Source organism: Salvelinus sp. IW2-2015, linkage group LG30, assembly GCF_002910315.2.
Source record: "Salvelinus sp. IW2-2015 linkage group LG30, ASM291031v2, whole genome shotgun sequence".
Taxonomy (NCBI): domain Eukaryota; kingdom Metazoa; phylum Chordata; class Actinopteri; order Salmoniformes; family Salmonidae; genus Salvelinus; species Salvelinus sp. IW2-2015.
In genome coordinates this window covers 16,433,561-16,457,354 of record NC_036869.1, presented here as the reverse complement: position 1 = coordinate 16,457,354, position 23,794 = coordinate 16,433,561, and the positions used below count along the sequence as shown (strand labels likewise).

General features: G+C 41.5%; 1 protein-coding gene across 2 annotated transcripts; it reads left to right on the top strand.

Annotated features, from left to right (window-relative positions):
- The first annotated feature begins 307 nt into the window (after positions 1-307).
- On the top strand, positions 308-23,219 carry LOC111954947 (CDC42 small effector protein 1). Of its 2 annotated transcripts, none has more exons than XM_070436202.1 (5): positions 308-510; positions 13,517-13,818; positions 17,899-18,000; positions 20,529-20,600; positions 20,981-23,219. In XM_070436202.1, exons 2-4 carry the CDS (start codon positions 13,645-13,647, stop codon positions 20,595-20,597), a joined length of 345 nt encoding a protein of 114 aa, XP_070292303.1. In that variant the 5' UTR covers positions 308-510; positions 13,517-13,644; the 3' UTR covers positions 20,598-20,600; positions 20,981-23,219. The 2 variants fall into 2 exon arrangements, with proteins under 2 accessions (XP_070292303.1, XP_023830660.1); XM_023974892.2 differs by having other exon boundaries at positions 17,896-18,000.
- Positions 23,220-23,794: the final 575 nt, after the last annotated feature.

The window sequence follows — 23,794 nt, the reverse complement described above, 5'->3', positions numbered from 1 at the left end:
CGATAATGTAATAATAATAATGTGATGTAATATAATGATAGGCTAATAAAGTTGGACAATTTACTGATAAACGTTGGGCTATGTCATCATCTGATATTATGAAAAGCATAAATAGGCACATCTTGGGTCCATGTTCAGTCCAATACATACGGCGTAGGTTTATTGAAAATGGGAATGGATTGAATAGTAAGAATAGGCCTATACCTGCAATTGCCCTGTAGGTTGCAGTGTTGACCTTATGATGACACGAAGTAATTCATCTAATTTCAAAACGCAAAGTGCGTTTATGTCCATAAGGGGTGCTGTTTGACTTTACCGGCAAAAATAAGCTTTTGAACAAGTATTTTAAAACATCTGAATTTCCTGATTGAACAACTTGGAACCACACCTCAAAAACGGAGAGAAACAGCATACGTGCGGTCGGTGCTATACGTTGGTGTTTGAAAAGGCATCAAACGGATACTTTTGCTGCTGGCTATCCAAATTGTTTGGGCACATTTAAGAACGGAGGTAAGATGGCTCCAAACGTATGCCGCTATTTATAGTTTCCTCTTCATGTTGGCTAGCCTTCTAACTAATTCTGACAATGAAAGTGGGTACGTGGTCATTGTTACATTGTTTCTCTAACTGATTAGGGTTGTAGTTGGCCAAACCCAGAGACAATTTTGTTAATGTTGCCTAGAATCTAGATCTGCCTGTACTTTGACATTTTCAACATTGATTGAATTGATTCATTGTTTTAAAATACCTGATTCTATCAAACTCAAGTCGTTACTATTTGAAGGTTAAATGATGCTTTCCATGGGGAAGGAAGTGTTGGTGAAGTTCATCAGAAACTTCCTCCACTTCCTCTGCCTAACCCAAGATGTACACTTAAAGAGCCTACCGTTTCTCGATAACGTCAAAGGACATAATGTTATTTTCAGAGGCAGACTGGGTCTGGTAGGCAAAACAGCCAAATACTCAATCTCTAAACGTGATTCGATTCTCAATTGTGATACGGTTCTAGAAACATAAAGCCTTTACTTTTTATATCACTTCAAAATAATTTAACAAATTCAAAATATACACTTTCTGTACCCTGTTTAAACTGCCTTTATCACAGTTGCAACTGACAGTATTATTCAGTGACAACACGTTTCTGGCTGCCTTCTTCCATTACGCACACAGGTGTTAGGAGCATGCTAGATAGCTAATTAGCATAGGTGGTCTTCTTTAAAACGCACGGTAACATGGAGATTTAGCTGTGTGGGAACACTAACCCCCAAAAATTTAGACACTACCGGTCAAAAGTTAGAACACCTACTCATTCAAGGTTTTTTATTTTATTTTTACTATTTTCTACATTGTAGAGATTCTTCAAATAGCCACCCTTTGCCTTGATGACAGCTTTGCACACTCTTAGCATTCTCTCAACCAGCTTCATGAGGTAGTCACCTGGTATGTATTTCAATGAACAGGTGTGGCGGCATAAGTTAATTTGTGGAATTTCTTTCCTTCTTAATGTATTAGAGCCAATCAGTTGTGTTGTGACAAGGTAGGGTTGGTATACAGATGATAGCCCTCTATTTGGTAAAAGACCAAGTCCATATTATGGCAAGAACAGCTGAAATAAGCAAAGAGAAATGACAGTCCATCACTACTTTAAGACATGAAGGTCAGTCAATCTGGAAAATTTCAAGAACTTTGTAAGTTTCTTCAAATGCAGTTGTAAAAACCATCAAGCGCTATGATAAAACTGGCTCTCATGAGGACCGCCACAGGACCGGAAGACCCAGAGTTACCTCCGCTGCAGAGGATAAGTTCATTAGAGTTACCAGCCTCAGAAATTGCAGGCCAAATAAATGCTTGACAGAGTTCAAGTAACAGACACATCTCAACATCAACTGTTCATAGGAGACTGTGTGAATCAGGCCTTCATGGTCAAATTGTTGCAAAGAAACCACTACTAAAGGACACCAATAAGAAGAAGAGACTTGCTTGGGCCAAGAAACATGAGCAATGGACAATAGACCGGTGGAAATTTGTCCTTTGGTCTGGAGTCCAAATTGGAGACTTTTGGTTCTGACCTCCGTGTCTTTGTGAGATGTGGTGTGGGTGAACAGATGATCTCTGCATATGTATTTTCCACTGTAAAGTATGGCGAGGAGGTGTTAGTGTCACCAGTAAAGCACCCCCACACCATCTGATTTATTTTGAATTCAAGGCACACTTAACCAACATGGCTACCACAGCATTCTGCAGCGCTACGCCATCCCATCTGGTTTGCGCTTAGTGAGACTATCATTTGTTTTTCAACAAGACAATGACCCAAAACACACCCCCAGGCTGTGTATGGGCTATTTGACCAAGAAGGAGAGCGATGGAGTGCTGCATCAATGACCTGGCCTCCACAATCCCGCAACCTCAAACAAATTAAGATGGTTTGGAGTGAGTTGGACCATGGAGTGAAGGAAAAGCAGCCAACAAGTGCTTAGCATATGTTGGCACTCCTTCAAGACTGTTGGAAAAGCATTCCAGGTGAAGCTGGTTGAGAGAATGCGAAGAGTCTGCAAAGCTGTCAAGGCAAATGGTGGCTATTTGAAGAATCTCAAATATAAAATATATTTTGATTTAACACTTTTTGCTTACTACATGACTCCATATGTTATTTAATAGTTTTGATGTCTTCACTATTATTCTACAATGTAGAAAATAAAGAAAAAAACCTTGATGGAGTAGGTGTTCTAAAACTTTTGACCAGTAGTGTATTATTTGTCGATGATATGAAAGATCCTTTTATGCTTCCAAAACCGTACCACAAATGATGCGTGTTAATGTTCAGACCGAGTGTCAGGGCTCTTAACAAAACTCCCCCATACAGAAGACTCCTTCGTCCAATGACTCTTATGTGTAATGGAACAGAGTAATGATCAAGGGCTAGAGTAATTCAAGCCCACTCTCAGCTTTCATTCAATGTTCTGTTTGTGTATTGTTCACTTACATTAATGTTTTAAACTAGACACTGAGTATTCATTCCTTGAAAAGAAGAGTGCTTGACAAATTGCATAGCCTGTGCATGACTAGACAAAACTTTTTTGGGCAGTCCCAAATTAGCGGTTTAAGACTTAAGGAAGTCAGGCTGGCGACAGTGGCTCAGTCAGTTGAATGCATGGGGTAAAGTAAGCCATTGTGGTCTATTTTCAGGAGGGCATAGTTTTGGGATGAGACTGGAAATGGTCTCATACTCCTTCAGACTATTGCTTCTCCATTATGGGAAAGCCCGTTGGTCAGTGCTGGATTTGGCTCCCCTTCAGTACTCTCTGCTCCAACCTCAATGTTGAGTTCTTCAGCTTGATAATATTGTAGCGAACGGCAGGAAAGCGAACCGGGGTCGCTGCCGTGAAAGACAAACACCCTGCGCATCGCGCCAATAGGGTTAATCCACTTGGTGGGAATTGTAACGTGGCCCATATAGCGAGGATTGCTAGACTGTGGATGATCGTAAAAATCTCTTAATCCATGCATAATCCAGTTTTGTTTACTATTTCTCACATCTCTAGTTTACCTCACTTTACATCACCTCAAATTCCAACAACTGGTTTTGGAGGTTGTCTCTACTGCCGGTCTTTGGTATAATAGAAAACTATAAGTATGTGTAACATATGGTAGCAGTAAAGTATAAAGAGTATATAAACTTTATGCAAGGCCATGAGAATTCTGTCTGTCTTTGGTTTGTTAGGGTTTTCAGTTCATGTCTGAGGTGATCCGAACAGCCAACATGCACAGCTGAGCCTGGCACATGGGGAGTGTACTTTAGCCCTGCTAGTGTGGAACTCTGTGGTGTAACCTATGACCTGTCACACACTGGGTTGATAATTTCAACAAAGATGGCAGGAAATGTCAAACTAGCTGTATTGAGTCATGGAGGTCGAGGATCCCACTGGGACATTAACTGCATTCTTTCCTGTAAATTTTACTTTGTCCTTGTTGCAGATAGGAACGCTTAAAGTTTGAAGTTGCTCCTTTCTTTAGAAGGACACCCTAATGTACACTGTCACATTAGCGACATAAGTAGTGGGGGTGAAGAGAGAACATTTAGCATTTTTCTGTATTATTATAATTGATTTGAAGCTCAATGTTAAATTCAAATCTCCCTACCATCATATCTAAGCCAGTTGAGCAGTAGCAATTTTTTAAATATATATCTACATTTCATGGTGTACAAGACATCAGTCTGATTCGCGCCTGTTTGAGTGTACTAATCCATTGTGGAGGCTGTGGGGATGGCACAGTCCATCACTCTAAGACGTGCTACTGAAATTGTATATGGTTATATTACACACAATGGTGCAACACTAATAAAAAATATAATTTTATAACAAATGCGCTTTCTCCCAAGTTGAATAGCGGTCGCTGTCCGCAGTTATGAAACATCAGTGCGCTGTTTAATTGGCACCTTTTCCTAGACCATGTTGCTATGTGCATAATAGCGAAGTTACTTAGCATATTGATGTTGAGAACAATGCAGTGGAGGCAGGAGAGGAGAAAACAGCTGTTGCCTTAATTGTTTAAGAAAAGCGAGCAAGAGGAAACCCCAGCTTAATTAGGTCTATAATCAACATTCTAACTGTTAAATGTGCCTGGCTATCTATCTCTACAGAAATAAGACAGCTCCAGCTTGTGTTGCCTTTTTGAGTGTTCAATTAATGTCAGATAAATAATTTCACAAATTCGTCTGTTTTTGATATTTGCTCTGCTGTAATAGACTTTACACTTTTATTTCTCTAGTTAGAACAGCCTCTGGTATTACTTATAATTAATTTAGTGTTTACACTGTTCCAAATTGTCAAAATAATTATATTTATTATAATAACCCTCCTTTTTCTTCATCTCTTTTGTATTGTTATTATTATGGTCATTATAATAAGTCATGTCATTATCATTAGTAGGTTTAGTATAGCAGCCTTGTAAAACTACCATCGAGCTGTAGGCCTAAGAGCCATCTTTTGTAGTCTTAATACCGTAACTTACTTAGGCCTATATTTCAATACTTTTATATAGGCTTACTGTAGCGATCCATCATTCATTCGTTCATGTCATCATACAGCATACGAATCATTCGTGATTTGATATGCAATCAAGCATTTTAGTTTTAAAATAAAATAACAGACCCTTGAATAATTATCGTGAACAATATATAAACTGTTCCATGTCGGCAATTGCGTTCACGAATGCATGTAAGTGTTTTTAGTCTTTGCTGTAGTAAAGGCTTTCCCCCCCCAAAACTTTTTAAATACACTTTCTGGTGCGCTTCTAATAAATTTTGTTTACATTGTTCCAAACGATCAGAAAAATGATATTGTGCCAAACAGGTGCTCTTTAGATTACAAATAATATACACGCAGCGCTTGCTCCCTCTTTTTCTTGATCTCCAATATTTTCCACAACCTACTACAGTAACTATGTTGGTCTGTTGTACTTCAAACAATTTGTAGGCAGGTTTCTTAGGATTCAAACAGCCGAATTAATACTCTTCAGCAGGATAATTTACTTTAGTGTCCTGATATTAATATAATGTATATCTATCATTAGGCAGTAGGCATAGATCTACATATTGTAGTCCTAAATGTGTTTTATTGTAGTGTCACCATCTTTACTGCAAAAATAAGTACAAATACAAACAACTTTAAGATGCATATTTATTTGACAGAGGCAATGAACTGTCCATTGATCAGCACAGCAATTGATAAAACAGGACCATGTTTGCAAAACAAGTGGTTTTGAGCCTAAGTCAATATTACACAGATAAGCTAATGGTTACAGAAATCAGGAATGCAGATAGTCACTCATAGTTTTATTCGCCTCTATGTCCAACACACCACCACTTGTTATGTTGCACACCTTTTGACCGTAAATGTATGGGATTATGAAATATTTTTCTCAGTGACATGTATTGCTTAAAGCGGAACCCCTTGACAGCATCTGCTGAAATGGCAGAGCGCGAAATTCAAACATTTTTTTTGAAATATTTAACTTTCATACATTCACAAGTGCAATACACCAAATTAAAGCTTAACTTCTTGTTCATCTAGCCATTGTGTCCGATTTCAAAAAGGCTTTACAGCGAAAGGACACCATATGATTGTTAGGTCAGTGCCTAGTCCCAAAAAAACATACAGCCATTTTCCAGCCAAAGAGAGGAGTCACAAAAAGCAGAAATGGAGATAAAATTAGTCAAACAGCTCTTATTCGCTCCCCCTTCATAGTAGAAGCCTGAAACAAGGTTCTAAAGACTGTTGACATCTAGTGGAAGTCTTCGGAAGTGCAATATAACCCCATTTACACTGTATATTGGATAGGCAAAGACTTGAAAACCTACAAACCTCAGATTTCCCACTTCCTGGTTGGATTTTTCTCAGGTTTTCGCCTGCCATATGAGTTCTGTTATACTCACAGACATCATTCAAACAGTTTTAGAAACTTCAGAGTGTTTTCTATCCAAATCTACTAATAATATGCATATATTAGCTTCTGGGCCTGAGTAGCAGGCAGTTTACTCTGGGCATGCTTTTCATCCAAACGTGAAAATACTGCCCCCTATCCCAAACAAGTAAAATAAATTACCGTTTAAATGGAAAATAACAGGCACGTTGCACATGCATTACTACAAGACAAAACGGCTCACTCAATCAAGCCAGATGGTCTTGTAAGTATAGAAGCAAAGCTTGCTTTCATATAATCAAATAAATAAATAAAACTTAAAAGTAGAGGAAGAATCCAATACTTTATCTTGTATGCAGTACAAATCACATTATTGTGGGAGCACCTCTTAAGAGTATGAAGTAGGCTGTTTGAGAAGGTTTGAATCCTAAGCAACTTTCCTACACATTGTTTGAAGTACAATATACCAGCATATCTACTGTCGTAAGTAAAAGCTGTTTGCTGGACAACCTTGGTAGAGCATGGGTGAAGTAGACAATGTAGTGCTCATGTGACTTACCTTTTTTGGCTTCAGACAATACCTACTTATTACTTAATTTTTTGTTTTTAATTATACTGTAAGTGAAACTTTCATGTGTACATTGACCATACTTAACCTTTCATGAGGGGAGTGTCTTACTTTGGAGACCTATTTCAGTAGGCCTACCGGTAACTCATTCTGGGTGGACAGAACACTATGTGAACTGGTATGCACGAATGGTTCTCTCCCCATTCATTTGAAATTGAAACATATTTGCACACTACACAACAGGTGATGTGGACAATGGACACATCAACACTAGACCTCTTTCAGACCTGAAAACATCTAACTTGATTTTGAAGAGACCTATCAGCACCTACTATATCAATTTAGGCCTACCTGCTTTTAATTTAGTGCCAGGCAGGCATCACTACACAGATGCATTTAGATATTTTTTAAATTTTTTAAAGCAACTGTCCCAAAGACCTCAGCGTTCCAAAGCAAATATAAACACCTGAACCATCTGTCTAATCGTGGATGGCAGTGCACTGGATGGCAGTGCACTGGATTCCATGAAAGAGCCATGTTGTTCAAAAGCCGTTGCTTGAAAACTGACATAGGACAATTTTTAAAGGTGCCGTTAACCAGTTGAAAAGTTTTAACCAGACCCCATGAAAAGGCCTCACTGTAATTCCTCCGTCAAAGACCACTCCCCTCCTTTTCCACTTCTCTTGACAGTGAGCCACTGACTCACATCCAAGATTTGACCCAGTTGGTAGGTACGTAGCTGGCAGGGGCTATTTCATTTGCAAACGTTTATTTTATAGGGGTGTAGCTATTGAGAATGTCATCTGTTTGTGACCATTAAAGGGGCAATCTGGAGTTGCTACACACACTACCGTTCAAAAGTTTGGAGTCACTTAGAAATGTCCTTGTTTTTGAAAGAAAAGCACTTTTGTCCATTTTTAAAATAACATCAAATTGATCAGAAATACAGTGTAGACACTGTTAATGTTGTGAATGATTATTGTAGCTGGAAACGGAAGATTTTTTTATGGAATATCTACATAGGCGTACGGAGGCCCATTATCAGCAACCGTCACTCTTGTGTTACAATAGCACATTGGGTTAGCTAATCCAAGTTTATGATTTTAAAAGGCTAATTGATCATTAGAAAACCCTTTTGCAATTGTTAGCACAGCTGAAAACTGCTGTGATGATTAAAGAAGCAATAAAACTGGCCTTTAGACTAGTTGAGTATCTGGAGCATCAGCATTTGGAGGTCCAATTACAGGCTCAAAATGGCCAGAAACAAAACTTTCTTCTGAAACTCGTCAGTCTATTCTTGTTCTGAGAAATGAAGGCTATTCCATGCGAGAAACTGAAGACCTCGTACAACGCTGTGTACTACTCCCTTCACAGAGCAGCGCAAACTGTCTCTAACCAGAATAGAAAGAGTGGTAGGCCCCGGTGCACAACTGAGCAAGAGGACAAGTAAATTAGTATCTAGTTTGAGAAACAGAGGCCTCTTGAGTCCTCAACTGGCAGCTTTGTTAAATAGTACCCGCAAACCACCAGTCTCAACGTCAACGGTGAAGAGGTGACTCCGGGATGCTGTCCTTCTAGTTCCTCTGTCCAGTGTCTGTGTTGTTTTGCCCATCTTCATCTTTTCTTTATATTGGCCAGTCTGAGATATGGATTTTTCTTTGCAACTCTGCCTAGAAGGCCAGCATCCCAGAGTCGCCTCTTCACTGGGCTGCCATAATCGATATCCACGTCTTCGGCGCCCGGGGAACAGTGGGTTACCTGCCTTGCTCATGGGCAGAACGACAGATTTTTACCTGTGGATATCATGGATGCTCTGTCTATGAAATTTGAGTGTTTACATTACTCCAGCCCCATCCCTCAGCTTTTTACTGAAAAAGTGGCAGGTAGTACGCTTTGTTTCAACTGCAGATTGCCACTTTAAAACAGAGAACCTGCTAACAAGGGTGTAATACTGAGCATTTTAGTCCCAACGTTGTTGTTGCTAATAAGCCTGGTTCACATTGGCAAACAAATTACAAACAAATTAGTGCATGTACTACAAAGCTAAACAGCTAGCTAGTTGTCTGCTGTGGTTAGCCAAAAAGGACTAGTTTTGAAAGTTAGATGATCTTATCCTTTTTGAGGTTTTAAAGTTGTTCTTACACAATGATTTTGAACATTCAAAGCAACTGGTAACCGTCCATGACAGGCATTGGTGTCACCTTAGCTTGCTACATAACTTCTGAATGATAGGAAGCACGAGTACCACCACCAATCAGCCTACACCACTGCGCACACACCTGTTGTTACTACACTGAACACATATAAACGCAACATGTAAAGTGTTGGTCCCATGTTTCATGAGCTGAAAGAAAAGATCCCAGCAATTATTTCTCTTAAGTTGTGCACAAATTTGTTTACATCCCTGTTAGTGAGCATTTCTCATTTTCCAAGATAATCCATCCACCTGACATGTGTGGCATATCAAGTAACTGATTGATTAAATGGCATGATCATTACACAGGTGCACTTTGTGCTGGGGACATTAAAACAACACTCTAAAATGTGCAGTTTTGTCACACAACTCAATGCCACAGATGTCTTGAGGGAAGGTGCAATTGGCATGCTGACTGCAGGAATGTTCACCAGAGCTGTTACCAGAGAATGTAATGTTAGTCTCTACCATAAACTGCCTCAATGTCATTTTCAAGAATTTGGCAGTATGTCCATCTGCCCTCACAACCGCAGACCATATGTAACCACGCCAGCCCAGGACCTCCACATCCGGCTTCTTCACCTGCGGGATGGTCTGAGACCAGCCACCTGGACAGCTGAAGAAATACTCCTAAATTTCAGTCTGTAATAAAGTCCTTTTGTGGGGAAAAACAAATTCTGATTGGCTGGGCCTGCCTCCCAAGTGCCGCCCTAGGCTCTCTCAGGCCCACCCATGGCTGTGCTCTGCCCAGTCATGTGACATTCATAGATTAGGGCCTAATGAATCTATTTCAATTGACTGATTTCCTCATATGAACTGTAACTCAGTAAAATCATGGAAATTGTTGCATGTTGCCTTTTTTTATATTTTTGTTCAGTATATGACAACTAGCATAGCCAAGTCGGCAAATGACTGCTGTTTGAACACACACATCCGATTTGGTCACTTGTAACTTGCTGTTTTTATTTAACTGTTTGGACAGTCAGTATTCCAAAACCGATTTGAGCATTAAGGCCTGCAGTTTGAACAAGGCTTTAGATATCGTTGAACGAGTTGAGGTTCGAGGGTCACTACCAGTGTATGAAACCCTACAGTACCTTTACATGTAGTGCTATTAGAGCTGTATCTATTACTTGGTTATCGCATTGTTGGGTTACTCTCTACTAGCCTTGGTGTGTGTTGTGAGCTGGTCTTTAGTCAGGGTTCAACATCTTTTTCATCAGTATCTCTTGTCTGTTGTATCGTTTCTCAATGAACTAAATCCCAGCAAGTTATAACAGGATCTCTTTTGAATACAGACTGAGGGTAGCCGTTGATGTTTTGATATACATCTGCTGTTCATTCTGACTATTTGGAAGAGGGGGCTGTAATGAAATGTGTTTAGCCACATTTATCTTACAGGGGGAGTATGTTGGCAGGTCTGAGGAATTTTTAGCCACGTCAGTGTTAGCAGGAAGTAGCATCACTGTCAGCCGACCCATTGGGGAAATGAAATGAACAAACCCATACTGAGAATAGCGGTTATGCTAACTGCCTTAGAAAGGTCAAGTTGTTGACTTGTCTGAAAACGTATTTTCTTGAAGGCGATAATTGAATCGATTTCCCCTTTCACGAGAGAAACTGGGTTAGGTGAGAACTTTGAAAATGGGATTCATGATGCATCACATGCTACTGTAGCTATATTGTGGTGTTTGTCATGTCACGCTTAGTGTCATTTAATAAGGTTAAGTCTCACAGTGCTTCTTTTGTCATCCTTCTTATTTTGGCTTTTCTGCCTGTTCAGCACAGATAACAGGGAAGCCTCGGCTGCACTGAGGATCATGTTAATGTAGACTGACACGGAGTCCAGTGAGTGAGGGCAGGAGGATTCCATCATGTGTTTTGTACAGAGTTGACTTTGAAATCCACTAAGGTAATACACTCTCAGACAACCTCAGTTTTCACTGTACTTTGTGAGTTCTCACTCTGTCAATACAAAGACACACTTGCGTTCGTAGAAGGTCGGCCGCTGGATGGTTTTGGCACAAAGAAGCATTGTCTCAAGGGATCCTGGCAGGGTTAAGAACTATTTTAAACTGTCAACCATTTGTACATTTTGTATGGTCTGAAAAACCACCTTGGCCATTTTTAATGATAAGACGACAAGACGTTGGGTAGAGGGAAATAATCTCTTCTGGGGACCCAGAAGGATTCTTCCCAGTTCCCACATGGTTGCCAGTGGTAGTTGAACAAATAAACGGCTGCGGACTTAGAAGACATGTACAATTTGGCACCATCTTATCAAGGTCTCTCCAGCACTTTAACAGATGAGTCTCCAGAAGTACAGTACTGTAATTCAACAGAACTGGACTGGCACTCTTCTGAAGAGGTTAGGCTGCTCTTCGGGGGAAACCTCAAATTAGAACGAGATGGCCCCAGATCTCTGGAGAGCCGGTTTATTTATACAAGATGATGAGCATGCCGTCAGAGACCAGATGAGCCCAAAGCGGGAGTTTCCGTTAATCCTTACCTCACGGGACAAGTATTTCAACTGCACTGAGTTTGTCACCCCCTCTTCTGTGCTGTGAATCATGGGAGGCTTGGTCATGAGGTTACTCTCCTTTAAATAGTGTGCCACGGGAGATATTCTGAGCCCCAGTTCTGTCCTACAGACAGTTCACAGTTCAAGCCCTCCTTCCGAGTACGGTGTTCTCACAATGCTGTGTGTGTGTGTCCTCACTATAATCACTTTAAGTGCACCTGCTCCGGGGGAAAACGGTAAGCGGTCAACGCAGAGAGAGGCAAAGTCTGGGTCGAACTTGTCTGAACCCCACAGAGCAAGGATGGCTCAACTAGTGTCTACTCTACAGACGCCTGTGTCCTGTTTGACTGGTGCCTGCCTGAAGGGCCTTGGTGATATAATGATGGGCCAGTGTTTTTGGCACTGCCTGCCTTGGCATCCATCCACGCCCCTTATATCATCATAAGTGTGTGTGCAGACTTCCACCTCATCCCAAGGGCCATGGGGGTTGAGAACTTCTCCACATCCACTGACACCCATCTTCTACAACCCCGATGCTTTTACTGTACACCAGGATACTAGCTTTCTGACTGCCCTGATGACTGTTAACCAAATAGACTTTTTAGTAAGTGAACTATACAGTGAGCGGCCAGTTGACTCGAAGTGGTGTCAGGCTAGTAGCTTACCTGTTAAAACCACGGTGGTGCCCATATGCCAGCTATGTGCTTGTGCTATCAAGCAACCCTCACTGTGTGTGGTGCTTTAGTTTTAATCTTACTCTGCCCCACCCAAATGTTTTCCAGAACAATGTGCTAATTTTAATGTCTGAAGGGGGTTATTTCTACAGTATTTTTGTATCGGGTTTGACAGAGTATAGGCATGTGTGTGTGTGTGAGAGCAGGACACTCCACCACACACATTCCTTAACCGTTTCCTCCCTGTCTCACACAGCCTCTGGGCATGATAAAACAGAGCTGGAAGAGAGCCATGTCATTATGAAAAGTGTAATCAAACGATCGGCAGCGGGCCCAAAGGAAACTCAAGTCCAAACCCAGTGGTGGAAAACAACCTGTAGAAGCAGAATCGTCAGAGCAGGCGGTAACCAAGTCACCACTACTCTCAAAAAAAGCTGCCGCTCTAATTTGGCTTAACGGATCATCAGTGACAATCTTAAACACAGCAATAAACGACGACACTAAGTAGTATAAACCAACTTTGAAGTGTAATGGTCTTGGCAGAACTTTCTTTCACACTGCAGAGGGAATATAAATGGCTTCAGAGACGGCCCTCCGGTGTGTTGTTTTGGCTTTTTCATGGGACGAGACAGGAACAACCTAGAGGCGAATGGCGGATGCTTAGGTTCTTACAAGGGCAATTGGTCCTTACTGTTTGCAGATGTCTTCCACCCATGGAATGTCTTTCCCATGTCTAATGTGCTTGTCACTTGTTTGTGAAGCTATATGTTAGACATGTTATGCCTGTTTGTGTTCCCTTCGGTTAGAACCTGGAACAGAAGTTGCCCCCCCTGTGTTCTGTGGTCAGACTACACACTTGAATCTTTGTCCTGTCGTCCAGGTCTGTGATTCAATGTGTCATCAGCACAATTCATCCCTTTGAACGTACTCACAAAGAATTGCATTATTTTAAAATGGTGCAAGCAAAACACTGTTCAAGACAAGATGCTGGTTTGGGCAGAATCAAGTAAAATGTATACCGGTACGGCGCTACCTTAGTAGATTTTCAGTGGTATGTTGCATCAAAATAAAATGAACTAGTAGGACTATATTCACATTACATTGGCTATTATTTTAATAAACTTCCGTCTCAACAGATTAAACCCAACGGACTTTAATCTGACTGGATACCCGGAGAAGGATTAAGACACCGGGAGGCTTGAGAGAATCAGGACCTGATATTTGCAGGTGCTGGGTTTAGGGCTTGACCAACTTTGGCTATCTGATGCAAGGGATCTGGATGCACCAGGACTATCCCAAGATTGAGGGTCACAGGGGATACCTGTCTTCACCAGCCTGCAAGGCGGCGACAGAGAGCAGGGCGCTGAACCGGCGGAGCCCAGGAATGAGCGAGTTCTGGCACAAGATGGGCTGCTGCGTGGTGGCCAAACCCCCACCGGTGAGTCTGGGCCAGCTGCCTCTTATTTACTCATGTAGAGTTATATAAAACGTTCTCTATGTCAGGTTTCACAAAATTCCCCATCTAATAGTTGTATTAGACTAGAATAGAGACTAGTAATAGACTATGGACTATACTCCACAAGCATGCTCTATATTAGACTCTGACCACTTCTATTCAACCCTCTCATGCCACAATATGTTTCAGAGGTTGTGGAGGTCCCTGGCAAGTCTTGCAAGTATAGTACCCAAAGGCAAGGTTTGGGCATCCCAGGCAGCCAAGCAAGCTTACTCTGACCACACTAGAACTTGAAAATAAATATTTTTGGAGTCCTAAATGCATGCTTAGAACAGCCTAAAGTGAACCACTGCCCGAAAGACCTCTTTACCCATTAGATTTTACGCCAAGATGTTATGGGGGACCCTTTTTTTAAATGCATCAAAGTCCAATAAATCTGTTGGCAAAGGCTGATGTATTTATGGTGTTTTTCAGACTCCATCTGCAATCACTTACCGGCTGATGTCTTTAAACGGGCGACGTTTTATAGCTTGCAGTTCAGTGGCATCCACATGAGCGATATCTTGAAAGAGTGCCATCTTTGATTTATTGCACACTCACTATACTTAGGGTGAATTACAGCCATTAAAATTCACTGACCATCTGACCCATAGCACATGTTCAACAAAGAGACGTTGCCTGTGCTATACAGTGCATTTGGAAAGTATTCAGACCCCTTGACTTTTTCCATATTTTCTTACATTACAGCCTTATTCTAAAATTGATTAAATAGTTCCCCCCTCAATCTATACACAATACCCAATAATGAAAAAGCAAATGTATATTAAAAAAAAGATTAAGTTTACATTTAAGTATTCAGATTCTTTACTCAGTACTTTGTTGAAGCAACTTTGGCAGCGACTACAGCCTCGGGTTTTCTCGAACACCTGTATTTGGGGAGTTTCTCTCCCTTTCACCTGTATTTGGGGAGTCGCTGCACAGCTATTTTCAGGTCTCTCCGGAGATGTTCAAGTCCGGGCTCTGGCTGGGCCACTCAAGGACAATCAGAGACTTGTCCCGAAGCCACTCCTGTGTTGTCTTAGCTGTATGCTTAGGGTTGTTGTACTGTTGGAAGGTGAACCTTCGCCCCAGTCTGAGGTCCAGAGCGCTCTTCATCAAGGAACCCTCTTTCCCTTGATCTTGACTAGTCTCCCAGTCCCCCCGCTGAAAAACATCCCCACATCATGATTCTGCCACCACCATGCTTCACCGTAGAGATGGTGCCAGGTTTCCTCCAGACGTGACGCTCCGCATTCAGGCCAAAAAGTTCAATCTTGGTTTCATCAGACCAGGAATTCTTGTTTCTCATGGTCAGAGTCCTTTAGGTGCGTTTTGCAAACTCCAAGCGGCTGTCATGTGCCTTTTACTGAGGAGTAGCTTCTGTCTGGCCACTCTAGGTTCTTGGTCACCTCCCTGATCAAGGCCCTTCTCCCCCGATTGCTCAGTTTGGCCGGGTGGCCAGCTCTAAGAGGATTCTTGGTGGTTCCAAACTTCTTCCATTTAAGAATGATGGAGGCTGCTATATTCTTGGGGACCTTCAATGCTGCAGACATGTTTTGGTACCCTTCCCCAGATCTGTGCCTCGACACAATCCTGTCTCAGAGCTCTACGGACAATTCCTTTGACCTCATGGCTTGGTTTTTGCTCTGACATCAACTGTCAACTATGGGACCTTTTTTATAGACAGGTGTGTGCCTTTCCAAATCATGTCCAATCAGTTGAATTTACCACAGGTGGACTCTGATCAAGGATGATCAATGAAAACAGGATGCACCTGAGCTCAATTTCGAGTCTCATAGTAAAGAGTTTGAATACTTATGTAAATAAGGTATTTCTGTTTTTTTGTTTTTGCCAACATTTCGAAAACCTGTTTCGCATCGTCATTATGGGGAATTGTGTGTAGGTTGATGAGGATTTGTTTTTTTAAATGTAATCCATTTTAGAACAAGACTAATGTAACAAAATGTGGAACAAGTCAAGGGGTCTGAATACTTTCCGAATGCACTGTATCTATTGACCATGCGTAGTTCTGTGGCCATCAGTAATGTAGGCATCATATGGGGACGCCCTGTATAGATAAGCATGTCCTTACTATCTTACATTCTTGTCTGATGTGGAGACTCTAACAATTGTATTGATCTGTCCAGGGAAGTATAATGCCTGGACCTATAGTAGCTTGATGTTGTTTCAAAGCAAAACATTTGATGGCATACTAGCGAGCATTATAGGGGTGAATAGAGGTCCCATTGATGGTAGAACTTCCCTTTTGCTCTCCAGAAGCGACCGCTGACCCTTGAACTCCTCAGGGCGGTACCCTTCCTGACCCCTCACTCTTTCCTGGCCCAGGTTTATGCAGGGAGAGTTGCGTAATGGCGGGTTGTGTCCGTCCGTTCCCACTCACCAACAATGAAAGCCGGCGGCTCAGGAGAGAGGATGCGGTCTGGGCCTCTGTCCCATGGGAGGGCATTTTCCCTCTCTCCTTCCTCTTTTATTTTTAGGGCCTGTGTTTGTTCTATTGTGGGGGGAGGACAATACAGAGACATCGCTTTCAATAAACACAGGCAAGGATTTAAATGTAACTGTCTCGAAAGGGTAGGGGCTTGTGTGGCGTGTCAATTTTGGAAGAAGACTGTATTGAGACCCTTTTTTACTGATGTTCTCATGAGATGTTGGGGTATGCCTAACTTCCTATATTTAAGTCATGTAATTGCTACCCACTTTTCTAGGCATAGCCTATGCCAAAGGGTTACTGACACCAAATGGTTGCTATACACAACATATACTGAAGGCATCCCCTAAAATAACTTGCTAAGTGACTTTCTCTTTTGCAGCACACAGCTGACCAATTAGCTAGACTTTCCATCAATCAGCCACGGGATGGCATTCCTCCCAATTAAGCGACATTATTGTCCAGGGATTATTTCTGCGTTTGGTATGACTCATGGCCTGCATGGCTGCAACTTCAGTGGATGCCAACCAGCTGGGTATTTGCTTAGGTTAGGTATGCCTTTTTAATGTTGCCGTATTGATACTCAGAAGTCGATATACACAGATGTTCCTACTTGATTAACAATGTCAAAAGTGTAAAGATGTACCTTATGCGGCCTTGATTTGGTCACATATGTTCATTGATTTCAATTCCTGGCATCTTACATTTCTGGGTGTTCACTGACTCAATTTGGTAGCAAAATATGCTTGCTAAAATGGTCATAAGGCTGTCTTTATGAGTCTGTGGGAATTACCTGATTTTCCTCAGCAATGACGATGTAGCAACAAGAATGGGTGGGTAAAATGCCTGATTCATTGGCTATGTATGCATGCGCCAACAGATCCTCAGAATTCAAGATGACGTCAAGAAGAAAAGTCACCGACGTGCCACGCACACAGTGGTCTACCTTGTTTTACATCGCTAGCTCATAGAATACTGGGTTTAACCTTTGGTCAGCAGCATGTTTCTTTTGATGTAAACATCTGTCAAAGTTGCTTATGTAACACTTAAAATAGCCAAAGGTTGCTGGTCAATGGATATGGCATCTGCCAGTCTGCATCAGGAGACGATAAACTAATAATATAGTGGAAAATGTAAAAAGCCTTTATTTTTTATGAAGATTTATTTAATATATTATTCTTGTTATACATAATCACATTTTTTTTGTAATAAAAAAAAAGAAAGCTTTTTAATATTCCCACTAGTCTGAGGCTTTTTCGACATGGTTTACTATCCAGCATAAACTTCTGTTTGTTCTATAGTATTTCATCCCATGATCAAAAACCACCTCATGGTATACATATATAACCAAATAAGCGTTCCTCTACTGTGTCTCTAATAGTACAAGCTGCTTATTTGGAGACAGAAAAATGGTAGATCATTGTTCGGTTAAGTGCATGTTTGTTGTAATTTCAGAGCATCTTCTGAATGAAAATTACATTTTGGTTGCACAGCCACTGTCCTATGCAGGTGTCTAGCCATATTTTAGTTACTATAGGTCACTGGTCACTGACCTCCTGCATTTGTTTCAGAAGAAGAGGAGGAGGAAGATTGACCGCAGCATGATCGGAGAGCCCACAAACTTTATGCACCTCACACACATTGGCTCTGGGGAGATGGCAGAAGGTTTGCCGCCGGTATGTATAAGGTTTTGGCTACTTTAATGAAAATCATCCTTTTACACATTTCGTAATCATTGTTTAGAAGAATGATGCGTCAATCAGTGATCATGACCGATCAATCTCTTAACAATTGCCGTTGGGCTGCCCATAGTGAATACTTCTGTTATTTGTTCTTTGCTTTACACTTAAATTACATGTCAAATTAGTTTAATTTGCACCACACCTGAACTGTTATTTCAACACTTGGATCAAGTCTTGTCTGCAGCAAAATTGTATCATCGAGGATATTGCGTAAAACATATCATTGCAGCATGGTACAATCCAGGTAACCGGTATCGTCCAGAGGTTTTCTTTGGACAAAAATGAATACAAAAACACTAATGAAGCTTTGATACATGAACTGCTACACTAGTCCCACCCCCATTCGTTGGCTAATAGACATTCAAATCAAATTGTATTTGTCACATACACATGGTTAGCAGATGTTAATGCGAGTGTAGCGAAATGCTTGTGCTTCTAGTTCCGACAATGCAGTAATAACCAACGAGTAATCTAACCTAACAATTCCACAACTACTACCTTATACACACAAGTGTAAAGGGATAAAGAATATGTACATAAAGATATATGAATGAGTGATGGTACAGAACGGCATAGGCAAGATGCAGTAGATGGTATCGAGTACAGTATATACATATGAGATGAGTAATGTAGGGTATGTAAAAATAAAAGTGGCATAATTTAAAGTGGCTTTACATAAAGATGGCAAGATGCAGTAGATGATATAGAGTACAGTATATACATTATATTAAGTGGCTAGTGATATATTTTTGATCAATTTCCATTATTAAAGTGAGCTGGAGTTGAGTTAGTATGTTGGCAGCAGCTACTCAATGTTAGTGGTGGCTGTTTAACAGTCTGATGGCCTTGAGGTAGAAGCTGTTTTTCAGTCTCTCGGTCCCTGCTTTGATGCACCTGTACTGACCTCGCCTTCTGGAGGATAGCGGGGTGAACAGGCAGTGGCTCGTGTGGTTGTTGTTATTGATCCAGTGTCACATGCTATGTTGACACACAATGTTTACACATTTTACATGGTAGTCCTAAGCAACAATCATGCCACTGGCAGTAGTTCGGGTGGTTGTTGTCCTTGATGATCTTTATGGCCTTCCTGTAACATCGGGTTGTGTAGGTGTCCTGGAGGGCAGGTAGTTTGCCCCCAGTGATGCGTTGTGCAGACCTCACTACCCTCTGGAGAGCCTTACGGTTGTGGGCGGAGCAGTTGCTGTACCAGGCGGTGGTACAGCCCGACAGGATGCTCTCGATTGTGCATCTGTAGAGGTTTGTGAGTGCTTTTGGTGACAAGCCAAATTTCTTCAGCCTCCTGAGGTTGAATAAGGATTGATTGAATATGTCCGTAAACACACCATCCAGCTGGTCTGCGCATGCTCAGTAAACTGGCCCATCGCCAGCCAGCCACCTGCAGCCCACTTTTGAACAAGGCTCAGCCTGTGCAAGAGGCGGAAGTGTTCCTACCACCATGCCATGATGTTCCCTAGGTTCTATTGCTCAGTCCCTCCTCACTCCCTGGGAGGGATTCCAGAGGGCACACAGAGAAGGGATAGTGACAGGGGACACAGCTGGAAGGCCTTGGCTGCTAAATGAAAGGCCCACTCTGTGTCCCGTGACACTGGTAAATGATTCCCCCAATCGTCTAGCACACGAACCCGAAACGAGCTACTTCCTGTGCCTGGATGAAATGGAACTCTGACATCCCGCTGAAAATCAAGTCAACTCACTAGTGACCAAGTCTTGTTTGCTTAGCATTGACGACCTTTAAACGCATAAATGAGCTTTTAATGCCGAATGAGAGACGTGTATATGTTTTGTGTTTGCACTAAGCCGGCGGCTCCATTGCAAACAATGACAAAACCCAGATAATGATAGAAGGCCCTTTTTAATTGGAGTCAATGCACTGGAACAGTGCAAACAGGCGTGGTAGACAAACACTGCTGCCTTTTGTTTAGCTGGGCTAAAGTCCGTTTGGGTATATACCTTTTTCCCCCTGCTGCCTATATCTTATTGTGCAGAATGATTCCATAACGCCATTACGAAACATCTGTGTAATCTTGACACAGCCTCACCTTCTGTGCCGTCAGTGTTCCCACTACAGGTTTGTTTTAAGTTCTAATGTTTTAGTTTGTATTCACACATGCACACCTCTAGTTTATCCATCAACTATTTACTTCCGCTAGGAATTGTGGGGCTACAGTGTGTTCCCATTCGGGATATGAAATATCAACATATCACATCGTTGTGAGTGAGCAAAGGGCACTTACTTAGCAACCAGTGTTGTCACGGTATCATGCAGGTGCTGTCAACCAACTCTTTAATAGCACTTTTGTGACACGACTGACTACATGTCATATAATACCAGAAAGCAGGTCAGATTGTCAATATCCCCGATTCTTGCTGGCTGATACTCCACTGTAGTTTACATAATTCTACCAGGGAGTGATGTTTGTGACTTTTTGTCCCCTCTGCAGTCAGGGTCAGTCCAGGAACAGATGAGGTCCAAAGGACCCAGCACCAATGGCAGAAGCAGCCTCTTATAGCCAGTAAGTACAATCTGTATACTCCAGTACACACACTTGTGCACACACACTCACTCTGGATAATACTTAGGGGTTAAATAAATATGATGAAATTCTGGGGAAAGTTTGGAAAGTCCAGCTGAAAGTGTTTTGTTTATTTTAGATGGGGGGGAATTGTTTGTCAAGCAATGTGAATGGATGGCTTTCACTATCTTTTGTACTTCCCCAAAAGTTGATAATGAACTTATCCTAAGTTGTAGGAAAACGTTTTTTAAACACTTAAGTACATACTCTGTGGATTTAAGATTTTTTTTTTTTTGGTATCTGATATTATTCAACAAGGTTAGACTTTTTATTCATAAACTGCTGCTGTCCAATGACATGAGGTTTTGTTGCGGTTTCAGACATATGGACCAATCCAGAGACTCGATGTGAGTTCCTCATTTCCCCCTTCCTCGGACCCAGCCTCAAGCCAACCTGCATGGACCAACTCTGCATATTGCACTTAGGCCCACAATGACCACCGCAAATGGCAGAATAAAAAAACAAAGATCTAAAACAATGACTTTATTTCCCAGAATCCTTTTCAGCCCCCATCACCAGTTTCAAATGGGACATGACTCCTGCCATGAAGAGGGGAAAGTACCCTGGATTCTCACTCAGCACTGGGGACTGGACGGGATTATTTGTGGGCTTTTAGGTTGCTTTGATAAAACATAGGAGGTATCAGCTACAGGCGGATACGGATTTTCCCATTTTTGTCTCGGTCTCAAGCAAGGGAACATTCCGAACATTTCATAATTCTCGAACAAGACCGTCTCACAAGTGTGATACTGATCTTGCAATAACGCAAACAAACAGGTCTTCTTTATTCTTGACTCGGAAGTGGTGCGTTTGCCCTTTTAAAGTGTTGTGCCTTTAAAGATTATAATGCCTTATAAGTAGTGCATGGTGGAAATTGAGCCCATCTGTTTCCTGACAAGCACGCATTTTTCATATGTATTGCTAAAGTGCAGTGGCCAAATTTTATATTTTTGGTTTTGGAAGTGAAGTTTCTCAATTGACAAGCAGGATGTGGCATCTACCTTGGCTCCACCCACTACTTGTCTGTAGTAGTTTGAGATCCAATCCTAGCAGCACTGTAGACATCCAGGGGTGGGAGTGGTCACTTGTAGGCCTACAGTGCTAATGTTTTGGCACTTTGCATGTTTCACGTGAACAGTTCTTAGACATCATCTCACACATTCCACCATTAGTCACTGTCTTTCTTACAAACACGCCAAGTTTCTCAGACAACCCCTCGTGTACATACTTCTACCTTAAGTGTTATTGCCAAAGTTATGCCTTTATATATTAGGTGCTTTTTTACTACCATGCATGATTTAAAACCAGCCAATCTGAACACTGGATAGCACTGGCAGGTAGCCTAGCCGTTAGGGAGTTGTGGCACTAACCGAAAGGTTGCTGGTTTGAATACCCGAGCCGACAAGGGGGGAAAATCTATCGATATTCCCTTGAGCAAGGCACTTAACCCAAATTTGTTCCAGGGATGCTGTACTACTATGGCTGACCCTGTAAAAACAACACATTTCTCTGCACCTATCCGGTATGTGACATAAATAAATGTTATGTTTTTCATTACCTTCTGTAGTGTCCCATAGACTCGCTCTCTTGGTGTTTAAAGAAAATGTGTGTGGTGTGCACAATTCCACACTGAATGCTTTTAGAATTGACCCATCCCGAATTCTACTTTTTATTTGGGGGGGGGGCAGGTAGTAGTCTTGTTGAGCAGTCCACTTCTAAGCATTTGCAAGCTGAACGTAAGATGCAGTAACTAATCTCGATCTCAATTGGCGTTATCTAAAAACTCTCAGCCAGTTGGACTGTCAGTTCAGCAGGGTTATGTCAACCACCTCAAATTGATCAAAAACCATGGCAACTTGGCTTTGGGTCTCCTGTTGCACAGTGTTAGTCTTTTAGAATTGGCCCCTGTCATTCTAAGCTGAGACATGCTCATTAGCTTTTTAGCTATTCTGAAAGGTGACCTTATGGGCTTTCTGTTTCAATGACAATCTACAATTCAGGTTAGAGGAAATGGCAGAGCCTATAATACTGCAGAGAGAAAGTGATGGCTGATTTTTGTTATACGATAAATAGAAAAATAACAGGTCACAAGTTGTCTTGCCTCATGACCGCTAAATGGACCAACTGTTGTCATTCTATTTAGATGCCTACTACAGTTCAAACGCTTGCAGTATGAGTGAGTTTGCATAGAAATTAGTGTAAGTATTTGTTTTTAATGTTTTACGACTGCCCTCATTTTTTTTATCAGCTTTGGAGCCAGATTTTTAAGTTCTTTGTTCACGTTTTGTTTCATATGCTTAAGATTTCTAATCTCAGACAGTAGAGATTCCAGGATGCAATGTACACACTTTTCAGTCTCTCTGTTAATGTTGCAGTGTTTTCCTGGGTCTCCCTCTTTGCTCCGTTTTTAATTGGTCATGTGTTACACAGTCCTCCTATGAGGACGTTGGTGTACAGATGTGTGAAAGGAGAGTAAGTGTTTCGCAAACCTTTGAGTGTTTTTTTTTCTCTGCTTCTGGCCTTTTTTCCCTCCTGAAAATACAGTCAATATTTTATGTATGTGTTTCTGGTGTTTTGTTTACTTGAAAGAGCCATTTACTTTTGACGGTGCACATCCTCAAGTGCATATGAAAAAGTAATTTTGTGTCTGTCACTTAAGGAATCCTGCACAGACAAATTATACCCAGTTGAACAGTTTAGGGATAACTGTAGATATTTTCTGAGTTTACATTTTCAAGTTTGAATTAGTCTTCAGACTCAGATTGACAGCAAAAATCTCTAAAGAAATCACTGTTGATAACAATTTCTATTACATTTCCTGTGAGGAACTAGACTCAAATTTAAGTTCCCCTGTTTCAGTCTGAGGGAATTTCACTGTGCAGAGTTGCAGGAAGACACTTTTACTGTTACGAGAGGTTTCACCCAGCCTGTGCACATTTCATCCTCCATCTTGTGTTTTATTACAAGCAGCTGTTTCTGATACCACAGTAATCTCAACAACCTATAATAATGCTTTTAGTCTGTGAGCAGCCCAGAGTCTAACCATGGGGCAGAGCCCAGGATAACACATTCATTACCTACTTCACTAGGGAGGGAGGGAGGGGGGGGGGGGGTGCCGCCCATGGAACAACTGA